General features: G+C 39.2%; 1 protein-coding gene across 1 annotated transcript in view; it reads left to right on the forward strand.

The window, feature by feature from the left end:
• ANKRD42 (ankyrin repeat domain 42) overlaps positions 1–14,983 on the forward strand; it is a 28,088-nt gene that overhangs the window by 3,981 nt on the left and 9,124 nt on the right. Inside the window, exons 4-11 of the mRNA XM_063444966.1 lie at positions 2,556–2,675; positions 3,668–3,803; positions 4,766–4,966; positions 5,469–5,594; positions 7,900–8,005; positions 10,628–10,797; positions 12,158–12,284; positions 12,878–13,019. Of these exons, the coding sequence (XP_063301036.1) occupies positions 2,556–2,675; positions 3,668–3,803; positions 4,766–4,966; positions 5,469–5,594; positions 7,900–8,005; positions 10,628–10,797; positions 12,158–12,284; positions 12,878–13,019 (1,128 nt within the window). The remainder of the gene's footprint in view (positions 1–2,555; positions 2,676–3,667; positions 3,804–4,765; positions 4,967–5,468; positions 5,595–7,899; positions 8,006–10,627; positions 10,798–12,157; positions 12,285–12,877; positions 13,020–14,983) is intronic.

The raw sequence follows: 14,983 nt of genomic DNA on the forward strand, positions 1-14,983 counted from the left end.
CATGGAAGGTATGCCACTGTTGTGTTGGTAAGGCTGGTGGTGTCAATTCACACCATTCATGGCACAGGGTGTTGTGATCCGCTGTGTCCCGGTTCAAACGGGATGGTGTTCTCAGGGTCCCAGGCCCTTGTCTGTTCCGTGTCGCGTTTGTGGCGTTAGACAGTCCCAGGGTGTCTAGGAGGGGTGTTGCTTCCTCCACTGAAGTTAGAACATGTGTGGTTCCTTTATGGGTTATCTCCAAAGTTCCGTTAGCGCTCCACCTGTAAGCTATATTTGCTGAACGTAGTTGTGTGGTGAGCGGTCCATAGGTTTTGCGCCACAAGAGGGTAGCTTTTGATAGGTCCTGTAAGAATGTTAATGAGGAATTCTCAAATAGTGGTGTCTTGCCTTTCAGCCCCGCCATTGTGTGTAGTTTGTCTTGCACAGTGACACATCTGAGGATAACATCTCTGGCTGGTGGGGTTTTTAGGTGTGGGGCGCTAGGTAAGCGGTACACTCCGTCAATTATGATTTTCTTTACGAGTGAGTGTGGCAGTACAGTAGTCAGCAGGCGCCTGACATAGTGCGGCAGCTCGTCGGCAGAGATCGTCATGGGTATGCCCCGGATTTGATATGGGAGCACCGCTGTCGGTCTTCACTGGTTGACATTTTAATTGCCAGGTAGGTGTGTTGTTGCTGGATTTGTTTGATGGTGTCTTCCATTTGATTCATATGAGTGTGGACTTTCACTACTTCTTCCTCCGTGGCTCTCACCCTTTCTGCGACTGTGTGTAGTTCAGTCTTGAGGATGGCTGAGTCAGCTGCCAGGAGTTTGTGGATCTCTGCTAAAAGGATTTTGAGGTCTCGCTTGGTGGTTGGGGCTGAGTCATCTGTGGACTCCAGTGGTGGTGTCTGTGGCTCTTGTGAATGCCCTGGGGAGCCAGGTCTGTGCAGTGTTGTAGTGTGTGCACTCATCTGCTGCAGTGCCTGGGTGTGCTCCTGAGAATCAAAGCCCTGGTTTGCCTGGATTTGCGGCCTTGCAGGTGGTGGTGTCTGGGGGAGCTCAGAGGGGACAGGATCTGTTTGTTTCATGTTGGGTGCCTTGTCCGGCTGTTGTATCTGAGACAAGCCAGATAGATTGGGGCTCTGTTGAGCTGTATTGGGTGCCTGGGCGAGGTCCGGCCTTTCTGCCATGGCAGCTGGCTTAGAGTTAGTAGGCCGTTGTAACATGGCCCCTTTATCACTGTCCCCAGGTGTACCTTGTGTTTTTTGAGAACGGTGCCCCATAGCTGGTGTGTGAGCAGGGACGATGTGTTGTTCCCACAGATAGTTGGTGTTCCCGAGCTCCGTCGGGTGTCTGCACAGGATTTCAGCGAGGATGGGGATCGATGGCGTTTGGTAGGCCCTGTTCTTGCGTCTCCTTTTCTGCAGCCGTTGCGGCTGGAAGAAAGGCATCAGGTGGTGCGGTTAACTGTGCTGGTGCTCGTTTGGTAAGTGGCAAGGCTGGATGGGTGCTGAAAAGTTTGATATTGCTTGGATTAATTTGTGAAAGTTGGGAGCTAAGCGATATGGCGTCCGCTCGGGTCTGGTAGCAGGCTCCGCCCCCCCTTTATGAATATTTTTAATTTACCAAAAGTGTAAAGTACATATTGTACAGTGCTCAGTACTCTAGGTATATCCATCCATCCAATCTAATCTCGTATGTTGTTCAGCTGCTTTAACGTTGGATAAGAATATTTATAAAGTGACGCAGCATTCCGCAGCGCCGTACAGTAGGTGGACTAACAGACAAGTTGTTGCCCATCTCAAACGAGTTTACAATCTAAGGGGAGTGGGGTAAAATGAGAGGTAATGGTAAAAAAAAGTAGGATGCTAGAGGAGTTTACAATGAAGGCTTGTTTTGTTTTTACTTTTTTTTCCATTCTTTATTTTGGTGTGTGAGTATGACAGATAATGCCTATATTGCCACAACAGCATGGATGGGCTAGAAAGACAAGTATACAGCAGTATGACAGGATGCAAAACATTTTTTTCTGTGAAAATGAAAACAAGTTATAACAATACATGTCAGCAGAGGTACTTAAATGAAACCGGACATGCGGGTGCTCTCTGCTTGTTTTTTTTTTTTTTTACAAGAAAACATACAGGAACAATATTTTGAAGAGGACCCTGCTCAAACGAGCTTAGGGAAGAACATTTACAGTTTCTAGAGTTTCTAAAATAAATATTAATTGGCAGCTAAAATGGAACACACGTTTTCACTACCAAGGTTTTAGTAATGAAATGTCCACCAGGATCCATTTTTTGTGTTCTGGAAAGTAATTTGTAAGTTTAATTTTCATGTCTGTAAGCACAGATCGCACAGTATTCAATAACAAAATTACAATATCTTTGTTGATCCTCATTAACGGACAGTGAAAAAAAAAACACTTTAGGACACTGAATCGAGCTTAGGAATTTATTGGATAACTTGCTTGGGGACCTAGATCTGGTGGGTTATATCTATTTGTCCATCAATATGTTGCGGTGCATGATACATCATTGTCGTATTGACACTGCTTTACATCTTTTGGCAGGCATTGGTCCTTAGTGGAGCTAACCTGACAGCTAGAGACGATCGTCTGTGCACTCCGGCTCACCTGGCTGCAGCCCACGGACATTCATTCACTCTGCAAACTATACTTCGAAGTGGGGTGGTGAGAGCATATACCCTGTTACTGTTATACATCTATATACATTTCATATATACACTATTACTATTGTAGATTTTGTTACTACTGAATCTCCTTTTAACCATAGTTATATGCGAGTGCAGACATTTTTGTTTTTCTTTCGAGGCACAGATTATTGTGTTTTGACACCAAATCGAATCTTTCTTTTTCATGTACTCCAAATCCCACTGACCCTTTTTGTTGGCCTACATCATGATAAAAAAATAAATATTGATCGCACAGATAGGCAGAGGTCACAGTCCTCAGAGTGAATAATTTAATATTGTTTTAGTAATATAAACTAATGGGTGATCGTCTGAAAGAAAAATGGGAGTGGGGTTTGGAACAGGGAAACCATAATCTTCCAATCTGCCACTTCTTTATTGTTTCCACAAAGTTCTAACGGCACACCTCTTCACTGAAGGCTACCGAGTCCCAAACTTGTCCCTTACAGCTCAATATATCCAACTACATCGCCCTGCCATTATTCCTTGATCCCAATTAGTGCAGCCATTACTTAAACTTCTTCTGTCCTCCAGATGCAACTCTTGCATACAAATGCAAATTGATTCTTGGCATATACCCCAACTGGATCAATCTCACTACAAAAAAACTATTTTCCTATTGTCCCATCCCTGTAGGGTCTATGATCGAGGATCCCTCCTGAATTCTTGATTTGTATCAACCCCTTTGTCTCTATTCTACGCAGTACTCACTATTCATTCCTTGTCTCCCCCCCCCCCTACATTCAATGTGCAATGCATAGTGATTACAAATTGCAGCTAGATTTTAGCTTCACCAGACTCACTGTGTATGGTGTACCGATTTGCTATGTTTGTATAAATTGTAACGCGCTCAGGATAAAAGTGCTATTTAAGAACGGATAAATAAATAAATGAGAGCTATTTCTGGATTCACAGAGCATTATAGTTTTGGTCAGATCACAGTGAAGTTCCATAATGCTTTTTATCTAACAGGATGCCAATAGCACTGACAAAAATGGGTGGCTTCCGGTTCACTACGCAGCATTCCACGGGAGGCTTGGTTGTCTGCAGCTTCTCGTCAGATGGGGAGGGACTGTAGAAGATGCCGATTACAGTGGAAACACACCTGGTATGAAAACAAGGATATCATTTATTGCTGATGAATTCCAATAACTTTATCCAAATAATATATCAGACCTAAAAAGGTTATTGATTTCTTAAAAATATCAAAGGAAAATATTATTCATTAAGTGGGTAAAACAAGTAACACAAAAAAAACTCCACCAGCTTTTTTTTTTTTAAAGCTCAAACAATTGTAGAAAAAATTTAGAGCGACTTCGTCCAAAAACATAAATGCCACAATAAACGGAGTCTATGTCCCTTTAAAGGGAAAAGGCTATGTATCTTCGTGGAACAGCATGGAATTTTCTTGACTCCCTGTCAGTCATTGTTTGTAACTGCTGCTCTTCTCTGTCATTGAACAAGTGAAGGGGGAAAATACAAACAATCTGTCTGCTGCTCCAACTCCAATGCAACATGTGCCCGTGCTGTGCCTGGTGTGAACTTGATTGTCATGTCAATTGCTAGATCTTTCATTTACATTTCAAAGAGAATGAGGCATCATGTGAAAATTGGTTTGCTCCAATTCTAGTTGATTTTCATTTTTTCTTTTTTTAAATTGACACTTTAATGTCATTGAATTGTATATAGTGCCCAGAGTCCACTGGCCACCCACATCCTGGTTCCCACACACTTCTAGCCATACCAGTTCTTAGGGCACTGTGAGAGGTTGAAAGGTAGTCAGGTGACACTCTCATCCAATGACTGCAATTCATTGCTGCTCAGGTTAATGCATCCTCTTTAGCCCAAGCAGCACAGATGGGATGAGTTGCTGGGGACTCTAGTTTAGCGTTACAATATTAAAGCTGATTGGAATGATGGCTCCTGGGGATTCCAGACACTATAACCACTTCTTTGACATGAAGCAGTTACAGTGCCTACAGTTTCCCTTTAATAGCAGTTACAGTTCCTCTTTAAAATTTAAAATTTGTACTTCTGTGATGTATTTTTACTTTTCATGTCAACCCATAGCTCACTTGGCTGCAATGGAAGGCCACCTGCACTGTTTGAAGTTTGTTCTCAGCAAAGTTATCAGTGTCAGTCGAGCTTTGGAAGACATCAACAATGAGAGAAAAACTCCAAAGGACCTAGCCCAGAGGTTCTATAAAGAGAATATTGTCCAGTATATTAATGGTGTGGAATATGAAATTGACCACCCAGAGGAACAAAAGAGTGAGTACATCAAAAGTGCAAAATGTTCTGCAGTTCAAGGTATCGAGGTTTCTTCCACCACAATATTAACATACATATACAGCTAATATAGAATGAATGCAACCTTGAAAATCGCAGCAAATGAACCATAAAACTCAAAGCAGAGCTTTAATATGCAACTTCTTGCTAATTATCCAAAGTAAAAAAAAATATATAGTAGCATCGTGTTTAAACATGTATATCAAAGTGGTTATGGGCATTATTTATCATCCTTAAACAGCACTTAACACCTAAATAAGATATATATTTTTTATGTTTGAATGAAGCACAACATGAATTCTAATATAGAATAAATTTAACATATGTTATGTATATTAAGTACACCCTTATATTCTCAGTGTTTATTTGGGAACTGAAACCGATCAGCTGGCTCCTCTCCAGCTCTTCCCATTTAATATTGAACGGTCTATGTGATGGCAGGCAAAAAAGGCATATAATGGTAAACGTGTTTTTCTTCCAATAGATTTGGCCTTCCCTGCTCACGTAGCTGCCTTCAATGGTGATCTTGTAACCCTTCGAAAATTAGTGGAGAGCGGAATAATTAATATTAATGAACGTGATGACAAAGGAGCCACTCCGTTGCACAAAAGTAAGTTTCCAACACTGTTCAGTTGTTCGTTTTTTGCTTGTCTGGGCTAAGGAAGAGCAAAGGCTGAACACTTGGTGAATTTAAAAACTGAATTTGCTGACGGAAGACTGAAAATAAATTCTCATTATCCCCTTTATTTAAAATGTTTGATGGCAGCAGTCTATAGTTAATCAATTAAATAATGGGAACATTGTCTGTTTAGAAATACGTCATCCATTGGATCTGGTGCTAACACAGTATCACTGCTTACTACCAAATTATGTAGGAGTGCGCCCCTCTCCCCCCCATCCCCAAACAAGTTCTACACTGGGCTTCCCAAAACTCAATCCTGTATCAGATATGTACACCATCTCCATAGAAGATTTTTATAAATGAAGAATCCAAGAATAAATGACTCCCATTTTTCACTGGTCCCTGCACTGTTGTTTTGGCTACATTGGTTAATGTTTAATAAAATATATTATTGTTTACACTGAATTTACTATTTGGTGTATGCTATGTGGATTATTGTATAAACTTTTAATAAACATGCTTTATGTAGTAAATTACACATGTTATGGTACTTTTTAGCAGTAAACCAAAATGTTTAAATGTCTATCTGTTCCTGTCCAAATTAAAGAAAATTGAATTGCGTATATACGCTGAAGTAATTCAGTCTGACACACGGAGTTCAGGTTAAAATAACTTCGAGGAAATTTATTGGCAAGTGAAGCAAGAGCGGCTCGCAGGCCCTTTTAAGAGGCATTTTGCGTCATCATTGATTATCAAGATATCAGTAAATAAACATCATTAATTGGATTAATGGTTAAGTGTCTGGGTTAGTGTCCACCTATCAATATAATTAATTGGCTCAAAAACTAAGTGGTTAGCTAAGTGTCCACCCACCGAGAGGTGGTATTGTTTGGACACGGGTGGGGACAAGGGGCTCAAGCGCCATTTCCCTTAGCATGAGGTTTACTCGGTGGAAAGGGGGGCTTGAGCGTCATTTTACGCAGTCAGTGATGTCAGGTCTTGTGGTCAGGTGCAAGGTCTCTTATGAATAGAACATTTCATTACTACAGTGTTCTCATGGCCTTCAAATTATACTATGTTGCGAGTTAGGGGAAATTCAGCAGTTCCTGAGTTAGTCATGTCTTTATAGAAAATACAGTCTTTGTCCATTGTGTTAGATGTGCTGGGAAATTCTGTCATGTAATGTAGTTTTAAAAATGGAGAAGTCAGGTTATGAGGACAAAATGGAGGGTTTGTGTCAGTATGGGGTTAAAATGGAGTTAGTGCAATAATTCAATACAGGTTCAATAAAGATTTTTAATAATTCTACATCACACACACTGACAACATAAGAATTTTAATCTATTAAAAGCACATATTTAAACTCTGTGATACATAATCCGCATGAAGCCAGATTTAGAGAACCGTTGATTATATAACACAAAGACGGAGCCTGGCTCCAGTCAGAGTCTATTTGTTGGTGTATTGCTACGCCCACCATATTTTCCCATGCCCAGATTTGCTAGGAGCTCACGTTTAGTACCGTACATTAATCAGATTATTATTCCTGGAGACTTGCCTTCAGACTCGTCCTGCTCTCGGTGTTCGAACCTGGTTATCACCTGCGGAATTAAAACTGTAGAAGGATTTCATTCACTGATGACATCTTTTTAGGACAAAGCAGTTCTTCTTGTACACGCATTGATGTTCATGGATATCCAAAACTTCAACTGATTTTAAATTTACACAATTATATTTTTTAATTTCCTTCTTCCTTCACAGAAAAAAATATATCAAATATGTATTGTTTCCCCCCCCCCAATTTATTTATTTTGAGTGCGAGGTAGAAACTCCTTTTAGTGATTACATGCTGCCTGTACAGAATCCTTGTAGTGTCTTTACCATTTCTGACTGCTGGAATAGAGTTCTGTAATTACGAATTCTGTAAAGTGTGATGAGAGGGGCTGAATCGAGCCCTTGCAGTAAAATGTTTGCTCTGCTGGGTGAAGGCCAGTTCTGGCGCAAAGGGGAAGATACATGTGGCTTCATGGGGTAAGTTTTGCTTTGTGTAGCCTTAGGGGTTAATTTAGTTTTTAGATCTATACAGATTTAGAGACGGTCAGAAGGACAGTCTGTGTATTTAATGACTGGTCTGCAATGATATGTCTTGACAGTATGGTGTCTGTATTACGTAATATTTATATATTTATTTGTAACACACCAGTTTCTGAATTCTGTATTATCACCTCGTTCACCTGCTCTATGATATGTAAAAAGACTTGGAGCAGATATAATTATGCAACATCTTAAACAGCTGCGGGACAAGGTCAACTCGAGTGTCTACAATGGCTTCTGGAGATGGGAGCGGACTACAACATCACTAATGAAGCTGGTGAAACCCCAAAGGACATAGCAAGAAGGTAATTATCTTTATTAAACCACAAGTCAATTTATCTCTTAGTGTCTCATTAATGTTTCCTCTCAAATATGAATATCTGGATCTCATTTTCAAATGCACTCTCTCAACCCAAAGCCCTTCTCATTTATTATGTAACCTGGTTAAAAGATCCAGGAGAAATACAAAATCACAACTCTAAGTTGCATAATATAATAATACAAACGATCAATCATCAAAGATGTATGTCTCTGTCTGTTTAAGCCTGTTAAACAATTTGATATATCAGATTTATTTCCCCACCTTGTTTTGTACATTTCCATATTATATTTCTTCTGTTTGCTTCTGTTCATAAACAGGTCCTCTTCAGTCTATATGTCAGCAACATTTCTAAACTCAAAGAATGTTTTACCAAAAATTATGAAAGCAAAACTTCTTCCACATTTAAATACATTTGTATTCTTTGTTAAAACTGTACAACTTGTTTTAGAATTAAAAAAAAAAAAATTCCAACTCAAAAGGTCTTACTAAAAACTTACACCATATCCGTGAGCTTCCACTAAAGTCCTACCATTGACATCAACTGTGAATTCTTCTGCTAGGAAGAATTCGGAGTTCCAGTCCATCACTGTCCTAAAAGTCCTTCTGGCTAGTTAACACAATTTGTTTACGTTCAAAACACATACCTGTCAATGCCACCCAATATAACCACTTTCTTTGAATTTTCATTACTTTTACATATGATTGCATTGTTTGATTACTTGTAGACATCTTTTTTTGTGGATCTGTTGAATTATGTCTTAAGTTCACATTATGTAGGTGGAGTTATTTTTATTTTTTTGTTTGTCTTTCTTGCTTTATGTCAATGCATATACAGTTATAATCAAAATTATTAAACCCCCATTGAAAATCAGGCTTATTGTCAAAATGTACAAACAAAAGCAATTGAAATAGCTCAACACAACTAATGCTTCAAGTGGTTTCCCCAAATTCATCTGAAAATGCAACTTATAATGACTTCTCCAGTCTCAAAACTGTTCAGCTCCTTCATGGCAAGCTTCTTAAGTACTTAGTAGAGCACCCTTTTGCTGTTATGACTTGCCGCAAATGAGATGCATAGCAAGACTCCAGCTTTTGGCAGCGTTCCTGAGAAAGTTTTGCTTATGAGCAATGGCCTCCAGTTCAGTAATATTTTTGGGTTTGCATGCTGCAACAGCCTTTCTCAAATGCCACCAGAGATTTTCTATGAGGTTCAAGTCAGGTGACTGTGATGGCCACTGTAGAATTTTCCAGGAATACTTCTGCAGCCAAGTCTTGGTGGAATATTGAGGTGTGGTTGGGATCATTGTCTTGTAGGAAGGTCCAATGATGCCCAAACTTCAGCTTTCTCATAGACAGCATAACATTTTCTCCTAGGATTTTCTGATACTTTCATGAATCTAATCACGCTGCAGGATTTCAGTGCAGGAGGATGCAAAGCAGCCCAAGAGCATCACCGAGCCATCACCATGTTTAACTGTAGGCAGAGTGTACTTTTCAGCGGATGCTTTAATTCTTCTTTCTTCAGATATAGCGCTAATCCATCGGCCCAAAAAGTTCCAGTTTTGTTTCATCGTTCCACAGAACAGAATCCCAAACCTTCTGTGATTTATTTGACCACTTTTCTTGTGCTTTTGGGTCAGTAGTGGTGTACGTCTTCGAGTTATGGCATGGAAACCTTCACAATAAGGTCCACGCCTTACTGTACTCACTGAAACCTCTTTGTTCCCACCAAGTCTTGCTGCAGGTCTTTTGCAGTCACTCAAGGGTTTTTCAAAACCTGCCTTTTCAGAAATCTGGTTGCAGCCATTGGTAGCTTCCTCTTACTGCCCTGTCCAGGTAGTGTAACCACTGTTCCTTTAACTTCGAGCTTGCGAACTATAGAGGGGGAAATTTTTACAATAAATGTGACAAATACAAAATGTTACAGGAACTATAGATTGATAAGGACCCTGCTCGAAAGAGCTTAAAATCCAGCATATGATAGCCTTAGCCAAAGTTTAATGTATTATGTATTCTAAGTTGTGACTGACTCCAGTGGATCCTTACTGCACTTTCATTGTGTAGGATAATTTACATCCTGGGTTTTGGTTCTAAAATCTGGCCATCAGGCGTCCCCGGTTCTCATCACATTGAGTGAAAAATCTCTTGATCTCTTAGAATGCAAGATCATGGCCTTCAGTTACGGTTGTTAAGTGACGTTGTCTTGCATCTTTGACAGACTACTGCAGTGTTAACTAACCTTGGAACATCAGATATTTCTGAACCACATTTCCCATGATGCTTAGCAAGCCTTACAGGAAATGTAGTTCAGAAATATTTTGACTAGAAAAAAAAGATATATTTCAATGATTGGAGCTGCTTACCTGAGAATGAATAGAGAGTAAAATAACTTTTTTTGCTTAGGAGATTGCACTAGAACAGTGTGCTCTCAACATAAACAATTTGTCAAGCTGTTAGGATGTCTTTGCACACGGCTGAATGTCATGGTCTCCTGGTGCATAATATACCCTGGAGTAACATTGTAAGAATGCCCTTGTATAGTTTTAACTCAGCTCATTCCATTTTCGGCTGCTTTGATAAAGAGATGTTTGCTTTCTACTGACAGGTTTGCCCAGCTGGCGGCTGTAAAGCTCCTAGGAGGAAACGTTGAAATGGATTCTGATGAAGAACTTAATGACGATGATCCAAATTATTTTGAAAGACATGGAGTGGAGGGCAGCACTGATCGAATGGATGACTTGAACCTGAGCGAGTCGGAGAAAAAGGAAGCCCGCAGTACGTTTGTTTTGACACTGTAGTCACCAAAACAACTTTAGCTTAATGAAACAGTTTTGGTGTATATAACATGCCCCTGCAGTCTCGCTGCCCAATTTTCTACCATTTAGGAGTTAAATCACTTTGTTTATGAACCCTAGTCACACCTCCCTGCATGTGACTTGCACAGCCTTCCTAAATAATTCCTGTAAAGAGTCATCTAAAGTTTATCCTTTCTTTATTACAAGTTCTGTTTAATTTAGATTTTCTTATCCCCTGCTCTGTTAAAAGCTTGCTAGACCCTGCAAGAGCCTCCTGTATGTGACTAAAGTTTAATTTACAGAGAAATAGATACAATTGTTTAAGGTAAATTACATCTGTTGAAAGTTTAACCAGTTTTTTTTCATGTCAATCATAGCCAGGGGAGGTGTGGCAAGGGCTGCATAAACCGAAACAAAGTGATTTAACTCTTAAATGGCAGTGAATTGAGCAGTGAAACCTGAGGAAGCATGATCTTTACACTAAAACTGCTTTATTTAGCTAAAGTTGTTTAGGTGACTATAGTGTTCCTTTAAGTATTATTTATTAGAAGGTTTATACTTTTACAGACTGGGCCTGGAGATGTTGGCACTCATTGACCAAGTGATCTAGATCCAAGGTTTGGTCCTTCAGCAGACACTGTAGTGCTTGCTTGTACCTCTTTACTGTAACTTCAATGTAGTGACATGGCGGTAGGTAGGTAGGTTGAATACTACAATTCTTGCCAACTTATCTATTATTCCCTTTCTATTATTGAGGAGCTGCACTTATGAATTATTTTCCAAACCACCATTAGCAGCATTTAATTGTTATCTTCATAAAAAAACACTTTTTTTTCTTTATCTAGATATGCCAGATAAACATGCTGAGACATTTGGTACTTAAATTAATAATCCGTTCTGCATACGGGAATATACACAAAGGTCAAAGACGGATACCGGTGCACTGTGAGATGGGATCTGTAATGCAAAGACATTATCTTGATGAACCAGTAGAGTCCTTGGGCTGTGGTCTCGATGGAGCAATATTCATTAATGTGCAGAACATAAAGCACATGTTCATTAACACAGCCCTATGCAAGAGGTTCCCTGGAGTAATTTAGTCTTGTATTTTAGTATTTTAAATGGTGTAATAGTTGTTGCCATGAATAGTCGAACTGTTGGGAATTAATTTTTTTACAATTTTAGACCCAAAACTAAAAGTTGATCTAGAAACAGGTGACTTTGAGACCTTTTTCCAGTCTGCCTATTTTGCCATAAAGTTAGCAATTCACTGGTTTAGTAAATAACTCTGCGAGAGAGGTGACTTTTTTTAAATGTTACATGAATCTCTCCTTTTGCAGTGAGAGCTTACAAAAAGTTGAAGAAAGCTGAAAATCGCATGAAGATTGCAAAAAGCAATTACATTCATCTTGGCGGGGTCTTAGAAGAAGAAATCCAAATGAAGAAAGAGAAGAAAGAGTGGGAAAAGTAATGTATCATGTCTCCTTCCAATTATCCTATTTCCTATGAAGTAACGTAGTAAAACATCTGATACACAGAAGCTCTAGCATCCAAGTGAAGTAGCTAAACCTAGGGCGAGTAGATCATGCATTCAGTTTTATGAGGTTCTGCAATTCTGGCGACCAATCATGCTATCACTATAGCTTTGCTGGATCTCAATTCACTCCAATTCTGAGTGTAGTGGATAAAACTGAACATGGTTATTCAATAAACTGGGAATTGTAGGAACTTGGAAACTTTAGACCAAAATAGCCGAATTGGAACAATTCTCCAAGTCCGCTATAAATTCTAATTTACAATCATTTCCCTCTTACCTGGTTAATTACTCTTACAGTGGCTGCCCACACGCTTTGCTAATTGCTAACAAAACCTTAAATTTCTCTTGATTTGTATTTTCGGCCTTTACCCCAATGCTACTGGCCAAAGGTTGGAAACTTTCAGTGAGCCCCTGTGTTGTTTTCCTAACAATAAACTTCTGAAACCTGTTTAGTATAAACAATATTTGGAACCAGTACTCATCGTGGCACAATTATAACGTTAATGTTTTCTAAATTCTGCAGAGTGTTAAAAGAGCTGGAAGAACAGCTGGAATATGAACGGCTGCGTAGAGAGAAGATGGAAATCCAAATGGATGAATACAGGGTACAGATTGCACATCTCAAAGAGTGTCTGGAAAAGATGAAGCCGTCTCCAAGTCCATCAGTAAGTACATCACTGGCCACGGTTCTTGACAGCCATCATTTTTCCCCTCCAGTAAACTGTCATGTTTTTTTATTTTATTATTATTGCTGGGAATAAAGGATTCAACATAATACATTTTTGTTGTGTATTGTTTTGACATAAATACACATATGTTAATCCTTTGTTTTGTTTTTTGTGCATCTCCTGATTTACTGCTGTGGGGGCAGCCATCTTTTGTCCTCCGGTAAGAAGTGTTGCTTATCCACTAAGACCATACACAGTTTGTAGCTCTGAAACTATCCCAGAGTGCATTTCTGCATATCAGGATTCATGAATTTACACTAACTCTTAATAAACGGCAAGGTTTTTGGCTGAAAAAGTTGTGCTTAAATGAAACACTATAGGGACAGGAACACAAACATGTTAAACACCATTTAGTTAACATGCACCACCTGCCACTTTGAGGGGCCAAACACCGGCCTGGCCAATCAGCATCTCTTCATAGAGATGCATCTCTATGATGAAAGTTCAGTGTCTCCATGCAGAGGGCGGAGACACTGAATGTCAGTCACACTGTGCAGCACTGCCCCAGGAAGCACCTCTAGCAGCCATCTGAGGAGTGGCCATTGGAGGTGTCCCTAGGCTGTAATGTGTTTTCTCAGAATAATCAGTGTTTACTGCAAAAATCCTGCATGGACTGACTATACTCACCAGAACAAATACAATAACCTGTAGTTGTTCTGGTGACTATAGTGTCCCTTTAAGGACTTCAGAGTAAGGCAGGAGAATGGAATTGACATACATGTATTAATTAAATAATGTACACATAGGTTATACAATCTTTTATAAAACTAAAGATTTATTACAATTTTCCTTTAAACATGGTTTAAAGGACAAAAGATACTTTAATTTTCACCTACCCAGCAATATATAAATAAATAAATAAATAACATTGCCACTGTACATCTATAGAATGCTAGTAAATGCGTAGATTTATTTCATCCTTCCATTATCTTTGTCTAAATATATCAAATATGCCCTTTAAAGATTTAATATTTTTCTCAATTGTTTACATGTTTTTGCAGTTCAGGGATCAATCTATAATGTCACATTAAGATATATTTTAAGTGTAAATCATTAAGATATATACTGCTCGCTAACAAATTGGCACAATACAAATACATACAATTCGCCCCATAGGGGCGAAACGCGTATCGGCACTGGTACAGAAGCTACCAAAGGTACCATTTGGACTTCTATGACCCATTGGACTTTTCAAAAAACTGTTTTCTTTTTTGGGACTTTCACCATTGGGTCTGATCTGGTTCCCAGACAGTACCCATATAGAGATATCCCACAGATACTATTCTACTAGCACCAGCACTTATATGTAGGTGCATGCTTTTACCAATAAAGAATTGTTCGTTTACAAAGACGTCTGTTCTCATCCATCACCTGCACTAAATACATCAGGAAAGAGGATTGAGGACGTCCTGAAAGAGTCCTCCTGCGCTACTCATGAGAGCCTTATGATTATATTTGGCTCCATGTTTGTGAGTATTTAATCTCGATTCTTAACTGTTTTTATTTTTCCTTTACAATATTGCTCTATGTGATATTTCTCCTACAGATCCACCTAAAGTGTTCCACCAATTGTATGTATTTGTATTTTGATATTTAGAGTGGTATAAGGGGTTCCCACTCAGGTGGTTTATAGCACTGGTTGCTAACACTTTTTTTCCCACATATTGTGTACTGTTTCCTTTCGTCACAAATTGGCACAATAAGATAAAATGTACTGCAAGGATGTATTTCAGTTAATACCAAGGGACAGTAGATGGCAGTCTCTAAATTCATTTCCGTCTTCAGTTCTAAATTCAAACAAACACTATAGTGTAAAAATATTAAGACTGAGGCTATATGTGAGTTAAATGTCAAAGTTTGGCAGTGTTCAGACACCTCGATTTTAATATTTTTGGATAAAC

The sequence above is a fragment of the Pelobates fuscus genome, chromosome 1 (assembly GCF_036172605.1).
Source record: "Pelobates fuscus isolate aPelFus1 chromosome 1, aPelFus1.pri, whole genome shotgun sequence".
In the NCBI taxonomy this organism is placed as follows: Eukaryota; Metazoa; Chordata; class Amphibia; order Anura; family Pelobatidae; genus Pelobates; species Pelobates fuscus.